This window comes from Jaculus jaculus, chromosome 9, assembly GCF_020740685.1.
Source record: "Jaculus jaculus isolate mJacJac1 chromosome 9, mJacJac1.mat.Y.cur, whole genome shotgun sequence".
NCBI classification, from domain to species: Eukaryota; Metazoa; Chordata; class Mammalia; order Rodentia; family Dipodidae; genus Jaculus; species Jaculus jaculus.
In genome coordinates, this window is record NC_059110.1 from 47,055 (window position 1) to 65,079 (window position 18,025).

At 42.4% G+C, this 18,025-nt stretch overlaps 2 protein-coding genes and 1 non-coding gene across 4 annotated transcripts; 2 read left to right on the forward strand and 1 right to left on the reverse strand.

Annotated features, from left to right (window-relative positions):
- The first annotated feature begins 227 nt into the window (after window positions 1-227).
- Window positions 228-418, forward strand: LOC123463648. The gene has a single exon (XR_006639051.1). It is a non-coding gene; the product is annotated as a U2 spliceosomal RNA (small nuclear RNA).
- Window positions 419-1,158: 740 nt separating this feature from the next.
- LOC123463470 (60S ribosomal protein L6-like) lies at window positions 1,159-1,733 on the reverse strand (the record flags this gene model as incomplete). The annotated part of the gene is made up of 1 exon (XM_045159256.1): window positions 1,159-1,733. A coding segment is annotated over exon 1 (549 nt), but the record flags the coding sequence as incomplete, so codon positions are not given.
- A 3,202-nt stretch (window positions 1,734-4,935) lies between these two features.
- Pdcd2 (programmed cell death 2) lies at window positions 4,936-17,461 on the forward strand. 2 transcript variants are annotated; one of them, XM_045159769.1, is made up of 6 exons: window positions 4,936-5,241; window positions 6,374-6,613; window positions 12,304-12,435; window positions 13,601-13,704; window positions 15,812-15,925; window positions 17,275-17,461. In XM_045159769.1, the coding sequence occupies exons 1-6, from the start codon at window positions 4,959-4,961 to the stop codon at window positions 17,428-17,430; spliced, it is 1,029 nt and encodes a 342-aa protein (XP_045015704.1). In that variant the 5' UTR covers window positions 4,936-4,958; the 3' UTR covers window positions 17,431-17,461. The 2 variants fall into 2 exon arrangements, with proteins under 2 accessions (XP_045015704.1, XP_045015703.1); XM_045159768.1 differs by lacking the exon at window positions 17,275-17,461 and adding an exon at window positions 16,223-16,746 and having other exon boundaries at window positions 4,942-5,241.
- Window positions 17,462-18,025: the final 564 nt, after the last annotated feature.

An 18,025-nucleotide genomic window follows, 5' to 3' on the forward strand; every position in this document is an offset into this window, starting at 1 on the left:
ACAGAGAGAAAGACAGATAGAGGGAGAGGGAGAGAATGGGCGCGCCAGGGCTTCCAGCCTCTGCAAACGAACTCCAGACGCGTGCGCCCCCTTGTGCATCTGGCTAACGTGGGACCTGGGGAACCGAGCCTCGAACCGGGGTTCTTAGGCTTCACAGGCAAGCACTTAACCACTAAGCCATCTCTCCAGCCCTGGTATAATTTTTTAATAGCCTTATAAGAAAGATAATCACTTCTCAGACTTTTGGCTAAGATCAAGTGTAGTATCTGTTCTTATCAGTTTAATATCTGATAAGTCCTCTATCCAAGGACAATATATTAAATGGATTTTTGGAGCTTGGAGTTGAAATAGGAGCTTACTCCATCCACTCCACACATTGACCTGGTATTGCAGTACTTCCAGGAATGGTGCACCCCCCCTTGGGGGAATAAAAAAAAAGAAAAGAAAAGATAAATAATGATGGGGTAAGATAAATTGATTAAAGGAACTGGGAAAGAATTTTTCAATGTTGGGACATAGAATGCTTGTTAAAAATGCTTTTTGAGTGGTCCTGAGAATGTTAAAGTATGTGGATAAAGATGTGCATATGTAGGAAAGAATTTTCAGGCTAAACCTAAATGCCATGCCTAAAGTTAGAGATTCTTCAACTGTTTACAGACTCTTAAGGATACTCTAAAAGTTTTATATAGGGACATAATCTTAATCTAAATTCATCTTGCATTAGCCACAGGTGTTAGGTGGGTCACAAAGTCATAAGTACAGATGTAATTGGAGGTTTAACCAGGTTAAACATAAACAAGAGTCTATCACCTTGTGTTTTGCAAATGGGTACATTTGCTATGTAAAAACAAACAACTTCGAAGGCTGGAGAGATGGCTTAGCGGTTAAGCACTTGCCTGTGAAGCCTAAGGACCCTGGTTCGAGGCTCCATTCCCCAGGACCCACGTTAGCCAGATGCACAAGGGGGCGCATGCGTCTGGAGTTCGTTTGCAGTGGCTGGAGGCCCTGGCGTGCCCATTATCTCTCTATCTGCCTCTTTCTCTCTCTGTCTGTTGCTCTCAAATAACTAAATAAAATAAACTCCAAAAAATTAAAAAACAAACAAATAAACAAACAACTTCGAAATAGGAAAGAAATGTCAGGATGCTTATCTCTCTGCTCTGTTATTTCATTTTTCTCCTTCTCTGTGTCAAAGATCTTGCTTTCCTGATGCCTGGGCTTCCGCAGTTTCTTCTTCTGGAAGTAAGCATCAGTGAGGTGTTTAGGAATTTTAACTTTGCTGATATCTATTTTTGTGGAGGTGGCAATGACAAACTTTTGGTGTGTTCTACGCAGAGGAACTCGATTGAGAGAAAGAGGTCCAGTCACAAGTAGTAAGCCACTTTCCAGCTGCTTCAGGAAAACCACTCTCTTGCCTCTGTGGCATCCTGTGAGGATGATCAGGATGGTCCCGGGAGTGATGCTGGCATGCAGCCTTCTCACATGCTGACTGAAGGGTTTCTTGCCATGGCTCCTCAGCTTCTGTGGTACATCTTCAGTGGGATAATACCTAGGCATTTTACGAAGCTTAACCACGTGGGTACCTCCATTCTTGTCACCACCGACTGGTTTTGTGACCGTAGCAAGAACCTTTTCCCTTTTTTTCTTTTCAACCTTGGATTTGGCAGTTGAGTACTTCCTCTTGTACAGAGCCTTTCTGGAATACATAGCTGTTCAGGAGTACCTGCCAATTCCTCTCACCAGGACCGGGTTCTGGCTGCAGTGGGGCTTCCCCTTCTTTGGCTTTGTTACCTTAGGGTCACCCTTTTTAGCCCTGCCTACAGCATCAGCCTTTTTGACTGCAGGTTTCTTCTCAGTGTCTGCTTTCTTGGACTTTTCACCCACCATCTTGTAAGATGGGAAAGAGATCTAAAAAGTGGGAGGCGGCCGGGCGTGGTGGCGCACGCCTTTAATCCCAGCACTTGGGAGGCAGAGGTAGGAGGATCGCCGAGAGTTCGAGGCCACCCTGAGACTCCATAGTGAATTCCAGGTCAGCCTGGGCTAGAGCGAGACCCTACCTCAAAAAAAAAAAAAAAAATTCAAAAAAAAAAATCAAAAAAAAAAAGTGGGAGGCTGGAGAAATGGGTTGATGGTTATGGCACTTGCCTGTGAAGTCTAAGGACCCATGTTCAATTTTCCAGGTCCCTATGTAAACCAGATGCACAAAGGTGATGCAAGCACAAGGTTACACATGCCCAGTAGGTGGTACAAGCATCTGGAGTTGGAGTTCAGAGGCTTAGGCTCTGGAGTGCCAATTCTTTTTCTTCTTTCTTTTTCTTCTTTCTCTCTTTCTTTCTTTTTTTTTCCTTTCTTTCTTCCTATCTTGCTGTCTATCATCTGTTGGGAGCTATGAACCAAACCTTGGCCATGTTAACAGAAACCGCCATACAGCAAATTAAGTTTCTACTTCCTCACCTAATAGTCAACTACCAGAAACAAAGGGATCGTAAGCTTGGCTGATTACTCTCCCATGCTGCTGGTAGCTAATGATGAAACAAAGGCATTGCAGCTTAACCAGTAACTCTGTGATCTTCGGCCTGATTATGTCCCCTTCCCCCTACAACCTTAAACCTACATGTAAAAATAAAATCTCGAGGCCTCAACAAACACCTAGCATGGTCTCCTTCTTGTGTCTGTTTGCCTTCTCCCATTCAGGTTAATTTCCCCTTGGGTCCTTGTTCAACTCCCACTGGCCAGGGCATCTCTAAAATTAAAAAATAAATTTAAGGCCCAGTGGGGAATAAAACACCCAGATAGCATAACCTAAGGAAAGCCATCTTAAGACACCCAGCCATTTTCACAATAAAAGAAGGCCTCACCAAGGTCAAAGTTCAACATAGAACTATACAAACAAGAATGAGGATGTAGTCTCAGCTAAGACATCTGGTATTTGCTCTATACACTGTGCTAACTGCAAAATTCTGCTTTTGTAATCATGTTTGCTTGCATTGCAAAATAGGATTGTGGGAGGTTGCATTGCAAAATTGCATTGTGTGGGGGGGTGCTGGGGACTTTCAATTTTTTTTTGTTTTTTGAGGTAGGGTCCTGCTCTAGCCAAGGCTGACCTGGAATTCACTATGTAGTCTCAGAGTGGCCTTGAAATCAAGCCTATCCTATCTCTATCTCCTGAGTGCTGGGATTAAAGGCATGTGCCACCACACCCAGCTTTTTTTTTTTTTTTTTTTTTTTTGGCTTTTAAAAACTTGCTGTTGTGAGAGATGGCTTAGTGGTTACGCACTTGCCTGTAAAGCCTAAGGACCCCTGTTCAAGGTTCAATTCCCCAGGACCCATGTTAGCCAGATGCACAAGGGGGCGCATGTGTCTGGAGTTCGTTTGCAGTGGCTGGATGCCCTGGAGTACCCATTCTTTTTCTCTCTAACTGCCTCTCTCTCTCTCTGTCTGGCACTCTCAAATAAATAAATAAAAATACACACAATTTTTTTTTTAAAAACCCAACAACTTACTGTTAAGATAGGGTTGCTCTCCCCCTTAGCAACTTGCTGTGAGGGACAGTCATTGGCAAGCTAGTAAAGACTCTCATTTAAAATCCTTATTTGGGTGGTTTTAAACTTGATTTCTGGTGTGGAACTCTCTACACCAGGACCCATGTAAGCCAGATTCACAAGGTGACTCATGCATCTGAAGCTCGTTTACAGCGGCTAAAGGTCCTGGTTCAGCCATTCTTTCTGTCTGCCTCGCGTTCTCTCTCTCTCTCTCTCTCTTTGAAGGGGTAAGCCTTCCCTGGAAACTAAGGGGAACGACTTACTAGCTATCCCTAAAGCTTGCAGGCAATAAAGAAGTTTGACACCCTTCCCTGATTGATGTACTCCCCTTAGCTGGAAGGCTTTAAAGGATCAGAGACCATCTGAGGATCTTCCCTTAGACATTCCTGGCTGAAGAAGCCTATTCTGAGGCCACAGCCAGCTACAGTTTTCTTATCAACTGCACCTGGTGCAGTCTGTTTTTCTTAGGCTCCTCTTTATAAACTTACACCCTAGCCTGGCTCAATGGTTCCGCCTTCATTCGGTGGTAAAGCTGATGCCCCTCACTTTTTCTCTAAACAAGTCTTGTCTGTACAGATCAAATCCAGTGTTCTCTTTTGCTTTTCTCTTACATTTTCCTTACACTCTCAAATAAATAAATAAAAGTACCAGAGGCTATGGACCATTTATATTCAAACCACCCACATATCAAAAGGGAGGAATGGAGACTTAATTAGGGAAGAGTGGACCAAAGTAATTTTGAAACCCAACAGGAAAAACACAAAACCTGCAGTGCCATGTCTGTTATCTTACAACTCCTGCAGAATGGCCAAGTGCTTTCACAAAAAAAGAAGTGTTAAAAAAGATTTATTAGAAGCCAGAAAAGGTGGCGCATGCCTTTAATGCCAGCTCATGGGAGGCAGAGGTAGGAGGATCACTGTGAGTTCAAGACCAGCCTGGAACTACAGAGTGAATTCCAGGTCAGCGTGGGCTAGAGCGACACCCTACCTCGAAAAACAAGATTGGGGCTGGGGAAAAAGCTCAGTGGTTAATGGCGTTCCTTGAGTAACACTTGTCCAATTCATAGCTTTCTCATACCCTTTAGCAGCAACAGGTCAGATTTGAAGGCGCCTGAGTCTCTGTCCGACCTCAGGCTGCCAGGACACAGTCCACTGCCACCCGAATCCCAAACACCTCCATACTGGAATTTAGGAGCAGAGCAAGGGGAGAAGGTTTCATCTCGCCCAATCTAGCTTCTAGCTCATTTCCGCTCTCTGCCAAATCCCATCTCCTGGCTGGCTCCTAACAGCCATCAGGCTCTTGACTTCCGCTTTCCTATCGGCTCCCTCCCCTCTGACGCTTTATTTCCGATTTCCGGTCGGAAGGCTCAGCTCCCACTTCCGGCCCAGAGGCAGTACAAGCACCTTCTGGGGCCTTATGGCTGCTGCTAGTGCCCAGCCGGTGGAGCTGGGCTTTGCGGAGGTGGCGCCCGCGTGGAGGTTGCGCAGCGAGCACTTCCCCAGCAAGGTGGGCGGGAGGCCGGCTTGGCTTGGCGGAGCCGGTCTGCCTGGGCCCGAGGCGCTGGGGTGTGCGCGCTGCGGCCGGCCTCTAGCCTTCCTGCTGCAGGTGTACGCCCCGCTGCCGGAGCGCCCGGACGCTTTCCACCGAGGCCTCTTCCTCTTCTGCTGCCGCGAGCCGCCGTGTTGCGCGGGCTTACGAGGTGCGCGGCGGTCCTGGGGCGGGAAGCGGCGTGGCGGGAAGCGGGCTCCACTGTGCCCGCAGTGATGGCTAACCTGGGCCGCTGGATAAATCAGTCGGTTGTTATCCGCGAGTATACTCTGGTACTGGAAATTGTCTTGAAATGTATAACCCAGGCTGACCTGGAATTCATAATTTATTCTCAGGTGGTTTCAAACTCATAGCGATCGATCCTTCTATCTCTGCCTCCTGAGTGCTGAGTTAAAGGCGTGCGCCCCCACATCCGGGTAACTTGTTTATCTACCCCGCGCCCCCGCAGGTAGGGTCTCACTCTGGCCCAGGCTGACCTGGAATTTACTCTGTGAACTCATGGCAACCCTCCTACTTCTGCTTCCCAAGTGCTGGGATTAAATGTTTGCGCCACCACGCTCTGCTTTTTTCAATAATTTTGTTCTGCCCTTAACTTAGTTGGATGCAGCTCCAAGACTGTTCAGGTCTTTAAAATTTTACTTTTTTTTTTTCGTCCATCCCTTCAATAAGAAATCTTGATGCCCAGTGTGGTGGCGCACACTTTAATCCCAGCTCTTGGGAGGCAGAGGTGTAGAGGATCACCACTAAGACTTTACCTCAACAAAACAAAACCCCTGAAATAGTCTGTTTTTGTGTGTATGTGTGTGTTTTTCCGAAGTAGAGTTTTCTTGCTCTAGCCTAGTCTGACCTGGAGGAATTCACTATGTACTCTCAGGGTGGCCTTGAACTCTTAGCAATCATCCTACCTCTGCCTCCCAAGTACTGGGACTAAATGCCTGGCTAATACTCTGTTTTTAAAAATGAATTAAGGAATATATGTGTAATAAGTAAATAATTTATATAAATAAATAAAAATAAAATTAAGAGATGGCTTAGCATAAAGGTGCTTCTCTACAAAGCCTAAGGACCCAGGTCCGACTCCCCAGAAACCACTTAAGCCAAACGCACACGGAGGTACATTTATTTGTTTGTGGAGTTTGCTGTGGCCCTGGCCAACCTATTCTCTTGCTAATAAGTAACATGTTTAAAAATTAATTAATGCCTTTCTATTTTATCTGATACACAAATGTTTCTATTGTTTTGTTTCACTGAAAACATGCATATACCTTTTCTCATTGTTGTAGTTTTTAGGAACCAGCTACCAAGGAAAAATGAGTTTTACTCTTATGATCCACCACCTGAGAACTCTTCCTCAGAAACAGAATCTGTGTGTCTCCAGCTTAAGTCTGGGGCTCATCTCTGCAGGGTTTGTGGCTGTTTAGGACCTAAAGCATGCTCCAGGTGCCAGAACACGTATTACTGCAGTAAGGAGCATCAAACTCTAGACTGGAGGTTGGGACATAAGCAGTTGTGTACAAAACCAGGTAAGTCTTGTTTTTTGTTTTTTTTTTTCTCGAGGTAGGGTCTCACTCTAGCTCAGGCTGACCTGGAATTCACTATGGATTCTCAGGGTGGCCTCGAACTCGCGGCAATTCTCCTACCTCTGCCTCCCAAGTGCTGGGATTAAAGGCGTGCGCCACCACGCCCAGCTTGTTTTTTTTTTTTTTTTTTTAATCTCAGCTCAGTTTTGTGGCTTCTGTATAATATTTCCTAATTAAAGTTGAAATTAGAGGGCTAGAGAGATGGCTTAGCAGTTAAGGTGCATGCCTGAGAAGCCTAAGTAAATCTTTTTTAAAAAGCTTAAAATTAGAAAGGCGCTTTTCAAGTAAATTGTCTGTATGCCATTATTGCCATGCTTCATGTGATGACTTTGCAAACACAATGGTGATGCAGTAAGACTATAATGAAGCTCAGGCTGGGAGGTGGCTCAGTGATTAAAGGCACTTGGTCTGCAAGCTTGCTAACCCTAGTTCCATCCCCAGCACCCATGTAAATCCATATGCACAGTGGCACACACATCTGTAAGCAAAACATACAGCAATGGGAGGCAGAGCCAGCAGAGTCCTTAAGCTCACAGCCCAGCTAGACTTTCTAGCAGCAAAAAGGTAAAGAGAGATCCTGTTTCAAAAACAAGGTAAAGCCGGGCATGGTGGCACACGCCTTTAATCTCAGCACTCGGGAGGCAGAGGTAGGAGGATTGCTGTGAGTTTGAGGCCACCCTGAGACTCCACAGTGAATTCCAGGTCAGCCTAGGCTAGAGTGGGACCCTGCCTCAAAAAAAAAAAAAGTAAAAGAAAAGATGGAAGAAGACCACAACCCTGAGGTTTTCTTTTCCTTCACACATGCAGGATGGCATACACAAATGAAGATTATAGTGGAGCTAAAAGATTCTTACCACTTGGTGACATTGTAGCCATTGTAATGTGTAAAACAACACATGACTCATTTGTGATAGTACTGGTATAAACAGACATGTTGTACCAATCTCACAAAGGTATAGTACCAAATAATTATGTATCATACACAAACTTGAAGACAAGCAATTGTTATTGGTATATACTAACCATACTTTATTTTTTTATTTGAGAGAAGGAAAGAGGCAGAGAAGGAATGAGGGCGCCAGGGCTTCTAGCCACTGGAAACGAACTCAGGACGCATGTGCCACCTTGTGCATCTGGCTTACATGGGTCCTGGGGAATCCAACCAAGGTCCTTTATTTCCTTTTCTTTTACTGAGCCAGTCTTGGTGACAGCTGCCTGTAATTCTAGCACACAAGTGTTTGAAGCTGGAGGGTTGTTTGTTTGAATCAAGTTTGAACTACATAGTGTGTCCTTGTATGAAAAAAACAACAAAGCCTGAAGAGATGGCTTAGTGGTTAAAGGAGCTTTGTTGTAAAATGTGATAGCTGGGTTTGATTACCCCATAACCACATAACATAGAGGCACAAAGTGGCACGTGCATCTGGAATTTGTTTGCAGTGGCAGGAGGCCTTGGCATTCCCATTCTCTGTCTCTGCTTGCTAAAATAAAAAAAAGAAAAAATTAAAACAGGGCTGGAGAGATAGCTTAGTGCTTAAGGCACTTGCTTGTAAAGCCTAATGACCCAGATTTGATTTCCCAGTACCCACATTAATCCAGATGCACAAAGTGGCACATGTATCTGGAGGTTGTTTGTGGTAGCTACAGGCCCTAGTGTACCCATTCTCTAATCTTTATTTCTCCTTGCAAATAAATATCTTTAAAAAGTTTAAAAAAAAATTAGGGGCTAGAAAGATAGCTTAGCAGTAAGGCATTTGCCTGTGAAGCCTAAGAACGCACGTTCAATTCCCCAGTACCCATGTAAGCCAGCTGCACAGAGTGGCACATGCATCTGGATTTCGTTTGCAGTGGCAGGGGCCGCTGGTGTGTGCATTTCTCCCCCTCCTGTCTGTGTATCTTTCTCAAATAAATATAGAAATATTTAAAAAAATTAGCTGGATATGGTAGCACATGCTTTTAATACCAGCACTTGGGAGTCAGAGGTAGGAGGATCACCATGAATTTGAGGCTACCCTGAGACTACATAGTAAATTCTAGGTCAGCCTGGGCTAGAGTGATGCCCTACCTCAAAACCCCACAAAAACCAAAAAAGACCAAAAATTAAAACAGCACATATATATGTGTGTGTGTGTGTGTGTACGCGCGCACCCTTGTGCATCTGGCTAACGTGGGTCCTGGGGAATCAAACCTGGGTCCTTTGGCTTTGCAGGCAAATGCCTTAACCATTAAGCCATCCCTCCAACTCCCAGGTGTCACATTTTTCTGCAAATTTCATAACTTCATTTTTCTTTACCGCTGAGTAGAACTCCATTGTATAAATGTGCCACATCTTCATTATCCACTCATCAGTTGAGGGACATCTAGGCTGGTTCCATTTCCCAGCTATTATAAATTGAGCAGCAATAAACATGGTTGAGCATGTACTTCTAAGGAAATGAGATGAGTCCTTAGGATATATGCCAAGGAGTGCTAAAGCTGGGTCATATAGTAGATCAATCTTTAGATGTTTTAGGAACCTCCACACTGTTTTCCACAATGGCTGGACCAGATTGCATTCCCACCAGCAGTGTAGAAGGGTTCCTCTTTTTCCACATCCCTGCCAACATTTATGATCATTTGTTTTCATGATGGTGGCCAATCTGACAGGAGTGAGATGGAATGTCAATGTAGTTTTAATCTGCATTTCCCTGATGACTAGTGATGTAGAACATTTTTTAGATGCTTATATGCCATTTGTATTTCTTCCTTTGAGAATGCTCTATTTAGCACCATAGCCCATTTTTTGATTGGCTTGTTTGATTCCTTATTATTTTACTTTTTGAGTTCTTTGTATATCTTAGATATTAATCCTCTATCAGATATATAGCTGGCAAAGATTTTTTCCCATTCTGAAGGTTGCCTCTGCTTTTTTCACTGTGTCCTTTGTAGTGCAAAATCTTTGTAATTTCATGAGGTCCCAGTGACTAATCTGTGGTTTTATTGCCTGAGCAATTTCGGTTGTATTCAGAAAGTCTTTGCCAAGATCAATATGTTGAAGGGTTTCCCCTACTTTTTCCTCTAGCAGTTTCAGAGTTTCAGGTCTGATGTTAAGGTCTTTAATCCATTTGGACTTAATTCTTGTGCATGGTGAGAGAGAAGAATCTATTTCCACCCTTCTGCAGATATATATCCAGTTATCCCAACACCTTTTGCTGAAGAGGCTGTCTTTTCTCAAATGAGTATTTTTGGCATTTTTATCCAATATCAGGTGGCTATAGCTACTTGGGCTTACATCTGGGTCCTCTATTCTGTTCCACTGATCTACATGTCTGTTTTTGTGCCAGTACCACGCTGTTTTTGTTACTATGGCTCTGTAGTATAGGTTAAAATCAGGTATGGTAATACCACCAGCCTTATTTTTGTTGCTCAGTATTATTTTAGATATTCGAGGATTTTTGTGATTCCAAATGAATTTTTGAATTATTTTTTCTATTTCCATGAAGAATGCTTTAGGAATTTTGATAGGGATTGCATTAAATGTGTGGATTGCTTTTGGTAAGATTGTCATTTTCACAATATTGATTCTTCCAATCCAGGAACAGGGAATGTTTCTCCACTTTCTAGTGTCTTCTGCAATTTCTCGCTTGAGTGTTTTAAAGTTCTCATTGTAGAGATTCTTTACTTCCTTGGTTAGTTTATTCCAAGGTACTTTATTTTTTTTGATGCAATTGTGAATGGGAGCGATTCTCTGATTTCATCCTCTGTGTGTTTGTTGTTAGCATATATGAAGGCTACTGATTTCTGTGTATTTATTTTGTATCCTGCTACATGGCTGTAGGTTTTGATCAGCTCTAACAGCTTGCTAGTAGAGTTTTTAGGGTCCTTTATATATAGAATCATGTCATCTGCAAATAATGATAACTTGATTTCTTCCTTTCCAATTTGTATCCCTTTTATGTGTGTCTCTTGCCTTATTGCTATGGCTAAGACTTCCAAAACTATATTAAATAAAAGTTGGGACAGTGGACACCCTTGTCTTGTTCCTGATTTTAGTGGAAAAACTTCCAGATTTTCCCCATTTAGTAATATGTTGGCTGTAGGTTTGTCATAAATAGCTTTCATTATATTGACATATGTTCCTTCTATTCCCAGTCTCTGTAGGACTTTTATCATGAAGGGATGTTGGATTTTGTCAAATGCTTTCTCTGCGTCCAATGAGATGATCATGTGATTTTTGTCCTTCAACCCGTTTATATAATGTATTACATTTATAGATTTGTGTATATTGAACCATCCCTGCATCTCTGGGATAAAGCCTACTTGGTCAGGGTGAATGATCTTTTTGATATACTCTTGTATTCTGTTTGCCAATATTTTGTTGAAAATTTTTGCATCTATGTTCATGAGGGATATTGGTCTGTAATTTTCTTTTTTTTGTTCTATCTTTGCCTGGTTTTGGTATCAGGGTGATGCTGACCTCATAGAAGGAGTTTGGTAGAATTCCTTCTTTTTTTTTTTTAAATTTATTTATTTATTTATTTATTTGAGAGCGACAGACACAGAGAGAAAGACAGATAGAGGGAGAGAGAGAGAATGGGCGCGCCAGGGCTTCCAGCCTCTGCAAATGAACTCCAGACGCGTGCGCCCCTTGTGCATCTGGCTAACGTGGGACCTGGAGAACCAAGCCTTGAACAGGGGTCCTTAGGCTTCACAGGCAAGCGCTTAACCGCTAAGCCACCTCTCCAGCCCTCCTTCTTTTTCTATTTCCTGTAAAAGCTTAAGAAGCAATGGTGTTAGCTCTTCCTTGAAGGTCTGGTAAAATGCAGCAGTGAATCCATCTGGGCCTGGTCTTTTTTTAGTTGGGAGATTATTGATAACTGTTCAGATCTCCATGTTTGTTATAGGTCTATTTAAGTGATTAATCTCATTTTGATTTAATTTAGGTTGGTCATATAAATCAAGGAAATCATCCATTTCTTTCAGATTTTCATACTTTGTGGAGTATATGCTTTTATAGTATGTCCCTATGATTTTTTTGAATTTCTCTGGAATCTGTTGTGATGTTACCTTTTTCATCTCTGATTTTATTAATTTGTGTCTCTTCTCTTTCTTTTGGTCAGATTTGCTAAGGGTTTATCAATCTTGTTTATCCTTTCAAAGAACCAACTCCCAAGTGTCACATTTTTGATGACTGCATGGGGCTGTGGAATCTTAAACATCCTAGGTTTCTGTGCATCACTGTGCTCCAACTGATGAAATCACTCAACATAGTCCTCAGAACGCTTTAGAAATAGGAAGTTTTGTCTGCCATGGTGGCACACCCTTAATCCCAGTACTCAGGAGGCAGAGGTGGGAGGATTGCTGTGAGTTTGAGGCCAGCCTGAGACTACATAGTGAGTCTACAGGTCAGCTAGTGCTAGAGCAAGACCCTACCTCAAAAAAACAAGAAGCCCGGTGTACGTACCTTTAACCCCAGAACTTGAGAGGCAGCGGTAGGAGGATGGCCATCAGTTTGAGGCCACCTTGAGGATGCAGAGTGAATTCCAGGTTAACATGGGCTAGAGTGAGACCCTACCTCAAAAAGCCAAAAACACCAAAAAGGAAAAAAAAAAAAAAATAGTTCTCCTTCAAAACTAATTTCTTTTTTATTTTTGTAGATCATTTGAACCATACAGTTCCAGACCACAACTTCCTTTTTCCAGAATTTGAAATTGTAACAGAAACAGAAAATGAGATTCTGCCTGAGGCTGTAGAAAAGGAAGATGACTATGAGGTTATAGGAAGCATGGGTAAGGAATTAGTGTTAGTTTTACATCATTGGAACAAAATACCTTAGGAAAAAAACAACTTTAAAGAGGCAAGGCGCTCAGGGGATTCCAGTTCATGGTTGACTTACTCCATCACTGTAGTTGTGGTGAGGCAAAACATCATGGTGGCCAGAATATGTGGCAGAGAATGAAATTGATCACTTCACAGCAGCAGCTATGAGGCGGAGAGCCACATAATGGGTGGGGACAAGGTATAACATTAGGTCACACCCTCCAGTGACCTATTTCCTCCAGTAAATAGGCCCTATTTACTAACATCTCATTCAGCTATGAATTAATTGGTGAGTTAATCCATTAAGTTTGTACGATAATGACCCATTATTAGCAACAGTACCAGTTGGAGACACAGCCTTCAACAGTATATATTTAAATCAGTTACTTTCCTAATTTCATTAAGTGAAAATGAGAAGAATGTACTCTCACTTGGGAGTGGGAGTCTGATTATTTTCATATGGTTTTGCCTCAAATGAAAATACTTTCACTGTACCTCCCATTCTGGCAGTGTCAAATACATTCTTTTTACCATAAAGATAGGAGGTATTCGTATGTTACTCAGGCAGAACTACAGAAAATGCTGAAAACTTGAGTTCTAAGTCCCAGGTCTTCAAGATTGAGACAGTGAAAGTGCCTTCACTATATTTGACAAATAATGAAGCCCTTTATAATTTAGTCTCCTGGATACAGCTTTAGATGCATACTTTTTCATTGTCTAGAGTTCATACTGTAGGTAAATACTGACCATTTACCTAGGAGACTTGTGATAGTATCCAACACAATTGCTGTTGGGTAATCCAACCTGAGGTCATTTTTACACAGGCTCATTGAAATCCTAGCAGTGCTAAATAAGTTAGCTTTTTTGCCTCGTGTGCTGGCTTGTTATGGCAATGGTTGCTAGAACTCTAGACTTGGCTGTAGGATAGAAAAATCAGAAAATGTGCATTATACAAGTGACTGTAGACTGGGGAAAGAGAGGGAAGAGGCAAAAGGAGACTTAAAGTAATCATAACCATTTTTGGAAATAAACACCAACTTTATGTTTGAATAAATAAGAAAAAACTATACAGCTAAAATGGGTTCCCAGAATACCTATAAAATGTCATTCTGTTGTCCATAATTGTCTTTTCAGATGAAGGACTTGAGGAAGAATTGGATTTTATGGCAAAGCATGAATCCAGGGAAGAGTATATTTTCCAGAAGTTTAAAACTCAAATAGCCCTTGAACCACAGCAGGTAAAATGGAATTTTTATTTATTTTTATTTTTTGGTTTTTCAAGGTAGGGTTTCACTCTAGCTCAGGCTGACCTAGAATTCACTATGTAGTATCAGGGTGGCCTGGAACTCTTGGTGATCCTCCTACCTCTGCCTCCCGAGTGCCACCATGCCCAACTCAAATTCTTTAATAAATTCCCCTGAAGATGATACACAAAAAACCAGCACCACAATCCCAGGTGGAATATGTATTTCCCTCAGACTAGCAATGGTCATTAACATTGTGGTGATTTGATTTTAAATGTCCCCCAGAGTTTCAGTCCATCATGAACCATGACCTTGTGAGAGAGAAAGAAACAAATAGAGATGGTGGGAGAGGGGATGGGCACTAGATCCTGTAGCCTCTGCAGACAAACTCCAGATGCATGTACCACCTTACATATCTGGCTTTACATGGATACGGGGAATCAAGCTGGAATCTGGAATCAAGCTCAGGTGATTAGGCTTTCTGAGAAAGTGCCTTAACTGCTGAGCCATCTCTAGCCCTACAGTTTTGTTTCTTTTCTTCTTTCTTTCTTTCTTTCTTTCTTTCTTTCTTTCTTTCTTTCTTTCTTTCTTTCTTTCTTCTTCTTTCTCCTCCTCTTCTTCCTCCTCCTCCTCCTCCTCCTCCCTCCTCCTCCTCCCTCTTCCTCCCTCCTCCTCCTCCTCCCTCCTCCCCTCCTCCTCCCTCCTCCTCCTCTCTTCTTCTCCCCCCTTCTTCTCCCCCCTCCCCAATCGCTAAGCCATCTCCAGCCCTTGGGACTTTTGTTTGTTTTGAGGCAGGGTCTCTAGCCCAGGCTGACCATGAACTTACTTTGTAGCCCCAGGCAGCCTCAAACTCTGTGATTCTCCTATCTCAGCCTCCCAAGTGCTAGAAGGCAGGCACCACGCCTGGCTGACACCCAACATCAAACTCTTAGCTTCCACATGTGCAACGCATAACACTCTGCATCCACACATTATCAGTACACACAAAAAGAGGAGAGTGGGCTGAAGCGATGGCTTAGCTATTAAGGCATTTGGCCTGCAAAGCCAAAGGAACCAGGTTCAGTTCCCCAGGACCCACATAAATCAGCTGTACAAGGTGATACATACATCTGGAGTTGGTTTGCAGCAGCTAAGGCCCTAGTGCGCCCATTCTGTTTCTCAAATAAAGAAAAAACATTGGAAAAAAAGAGGAAGGGAAGGAGTACTTTTTAATACTGTCTTTCAGATATCAAGTGGCTCATGATATTCATGAGCTCACAGTGGCTCCTGCTACCAACACAAAATCTGCATAGTAGGGGAAAAACTGGTTGCAAAGGAGAAGGGATTCAGTGGAGGGGGAATTCCGAAGGGGATTATGATTAAGATATATTGTTTAGGGCTAGAGGAATGGTTTAGCAGTTAAGACGTTAGCAAAAGCCAAAGGACCCAGGTTCGATTCCCCAGGATCCACGTTAGCCAGATGCACAAGGGGGCACGTGTCTGGAGTTTGTTTGCAGTGGCTAGAGGCCCTGGCACGCCCATTCTCTCCTCCCCCCTTTCTCTTGTCAAATAAATAAAAAATATCTTTTAAAAAGATGTATTGTCTGTATTTATAGATGTTATTAAAAGTTTTAAAAGCTGGGCATAGTGGGTTATGCCTTCAATCTCAGCACTCAGGAGGCAAGAGTAGGAGGATCGCCATGAGTTCGAGGCCACCCTGAGACTACATAGTGAATTCCACGTCAGTCTGAGCTAGAGTGAGACCCGACCTTCAAAAACAAAACAAGTTTAGCCAAGTGTGGTGGTGCATGCCTTTAATCCCAGCAAGAGGCAGAGGTAGGTAGATGGCTGTTGGTTCAAGGCCACCCTGAGACTATATGGTTAATTCCAGGTCAGTCTGGACTAGAGAGGGAGACCCTACCTCAAAAACACCACCAAAAAAGCTTAAACTCCAGATGCATGTGCCACCTTGTGTATCTGGCTTTATGTAGGTACTGGGGAACTGAACCTGGGTCATTAAGCTTTGCAGGCCAGTGCCTTAACTACTGAGTCCTCTTTCCAGTCCCCATTGGAAACTTAGGTGAGGTATCTGATGTTTATACATGGTCTTTGTTGATTTTAGATTCTCAGATATGGAAGAGGTATTAAGCCTCTCTGGATTTCTGGTGAAAATATCCCTCAAGAAAAAGATATTCCAGATTGTCGCTGTGGTTCCAAGAGGATATTTGAATTCCAGGTATGCCCTTAGAAAATGACAATTTTAGTGTCCACTGAACAAAGTATGATGCCTGTTAACACTGGTGTCACTGCTTCTCATTTTGACATCAATCTACTGCAGTTTTATTTAAATACCTTGTTTTAAACAAAATTTTGTTTACTTGCAAGCAGAGAGATATTAGAGACAATTTTATTTTTAGTGTCCTGGAAAACTTTATAGGTGCACATGGGTCAGCATGGTGAGACAGAGGCACAATAAATTTAGGACAGGACATCCTGCTTTTAAAATAGTGTTATAACTTCAACCCTTTTTCAGGTCATGCCACAGCTGCTAAATTACCTGAAGGCAGACAGACTGGGCAAGAGTGTAGACTGGGGTGTCTTGGCAGTCTTCACCTGTGCTGAGAGCTGTAGCCTGGGCACTGGCTACACAGAAGAATTTGTGTGGAAGCAGGACATAACAGACACATCTTGAGGACATCTTTAATAAAAATAAGTTACTGCCTTATGCCTTACACTCCATCTTTATAGGACTTTATCCCAGGGAAGTAACTACCAGAGATGAAAGTATGAAGGTGGTTTGCTAGAGCAAAAAACATTCAATGACAGAAAATTAAGTAAATTTTTGGTACATCCACATCAAAAGGCAATAGTGTTAATGGATACCAAATAACTGAGTTACAAATTGGCATCATAATAATTGTATTGGTATTTCCATAAAAATAGCCATACGTGTGTACACAGAAATAAAGCTGGGAAGATACTGTATTAGGTAAAATTATATTTTTACATATATGTACATTTTTTCCTATAATAAAAATGGATTGCGTGCCTAATAAAGTCAGGTCATATTACTTAGAGCATTCCCCTACCCTTATACCTACAAAGTTAAAGAGGTATTTAGGGGCTGAAGCGATGGCTTAATGGTTGAAACACTTGCCTGTAAAACCTAACTACCCAGGTTTGATTTACCAATACCTATGTAAAGCCAGATGCAGAGGCACATGTATCTGGAGTTTGTTTTGTAGCAGCTGGAAGCCCTGGCCTCCATTCTCTCTGTCTCTCTAATATCTCTCTGCTTGCAAATAAATAAAATATTGTTCAAAACAAGATATTTAAATAAAACTGCAGTACATTGATGTCAAAATGAGAAGCAGTGACACCAGTGTTAAAAGGCATCATACTTTGTTCAGGCATGGTATGATGCCATCTTGAAGTACAGAATGCCTTGGACCAGTAGTCATGGCAACTATGAAGCAGAATAATATCATGATAGCCAAGTCTATGGTAATGTAGCTATTAATATTCCCTAGCAGATGGAGGAGAGAATCACAAGACCATCTGAGATTCATGCTAATTCTCTCCTAGGTACAAGTGATGTTGGGAAATACTAGACTTCATCTTACATGCAGCTTACACAAGGTCGTGGTCCATGATGGGGTAGAACTTCTCAATGATGCACCTGTTTGGGGGTCAGCCATGCTTCCACAAGTAACCTCTTGTCCATGCTCTATAATCAAATAAATTCATTGGTTCTCCAAATTGGATTTTGGAATAATAAGCATCTGTTTGTGTCTCCAGAAGTTAACAATGGGTTGTGATCAGGAAGTCTGGATTTGAAGAGGCCCTACTTCAGATCTGACTTGTCCACCAGAGGCCATACTTACAGGAAACTGATAGGGAGCAAGGTCCTAGTCTGCTCTTTCCTGCTCATCAGTATTCAGAGTGAAAGGAGAATTAAAAACAAAACAAAACTGGCTATAGGAGTAGTTGCAAGTTGAGAGAAAGAGGGCCTGGGATAAGCTTTTTATTACTACTTTTTTACTATTTTTATTTGCAAGCCCAGAGAGAGTGGGTGCACCAGGTCCTCCAGCCACTGCAAACAAACTCCAGATATATGAGCCACCTGATGTATCTGGCTTTATGTGGGTACTGGGGAATTGAACCCAGGTTGTTAGGCTATTCAAGCAAGCACTTTAACTGCTGAGTCACCTCTCCAGGCCTGGGATTAACTTTTAAGTGTGAGACATTCTATTTATAATGTATTTCCAGACATACGGCCAAGAATATCGCTTTAACCATGTTTTGGGGTTCCTTCCAGTCCTCAGCCATTCACAAG

Bases quoted from the DNA above. Each gene is read 5' to 3' on its own strand.
- Pdcd2 (XM_045159768.1), top strand. From the start codon at position 4,959: ATGGCTGCTGCTAGTGCCCAGCCGGTGGAGCTGGGCTTTGCGGAGGTG. The intron at 6,614-12,303 runs GTAAGTCTTGTT...TTATTTTTGTAG, and splicing joins GCAGTTGTGTACAAAACCAG to ATCATTTGAACCATACAGTT. The intron at 15,926-16,222 runs GTATGCCCTTAG...ACCCTTTTTCAG, and splicing joins AGAGGATATTTGAATTCCAG to GTCATGCCACAGCTGCTAAA.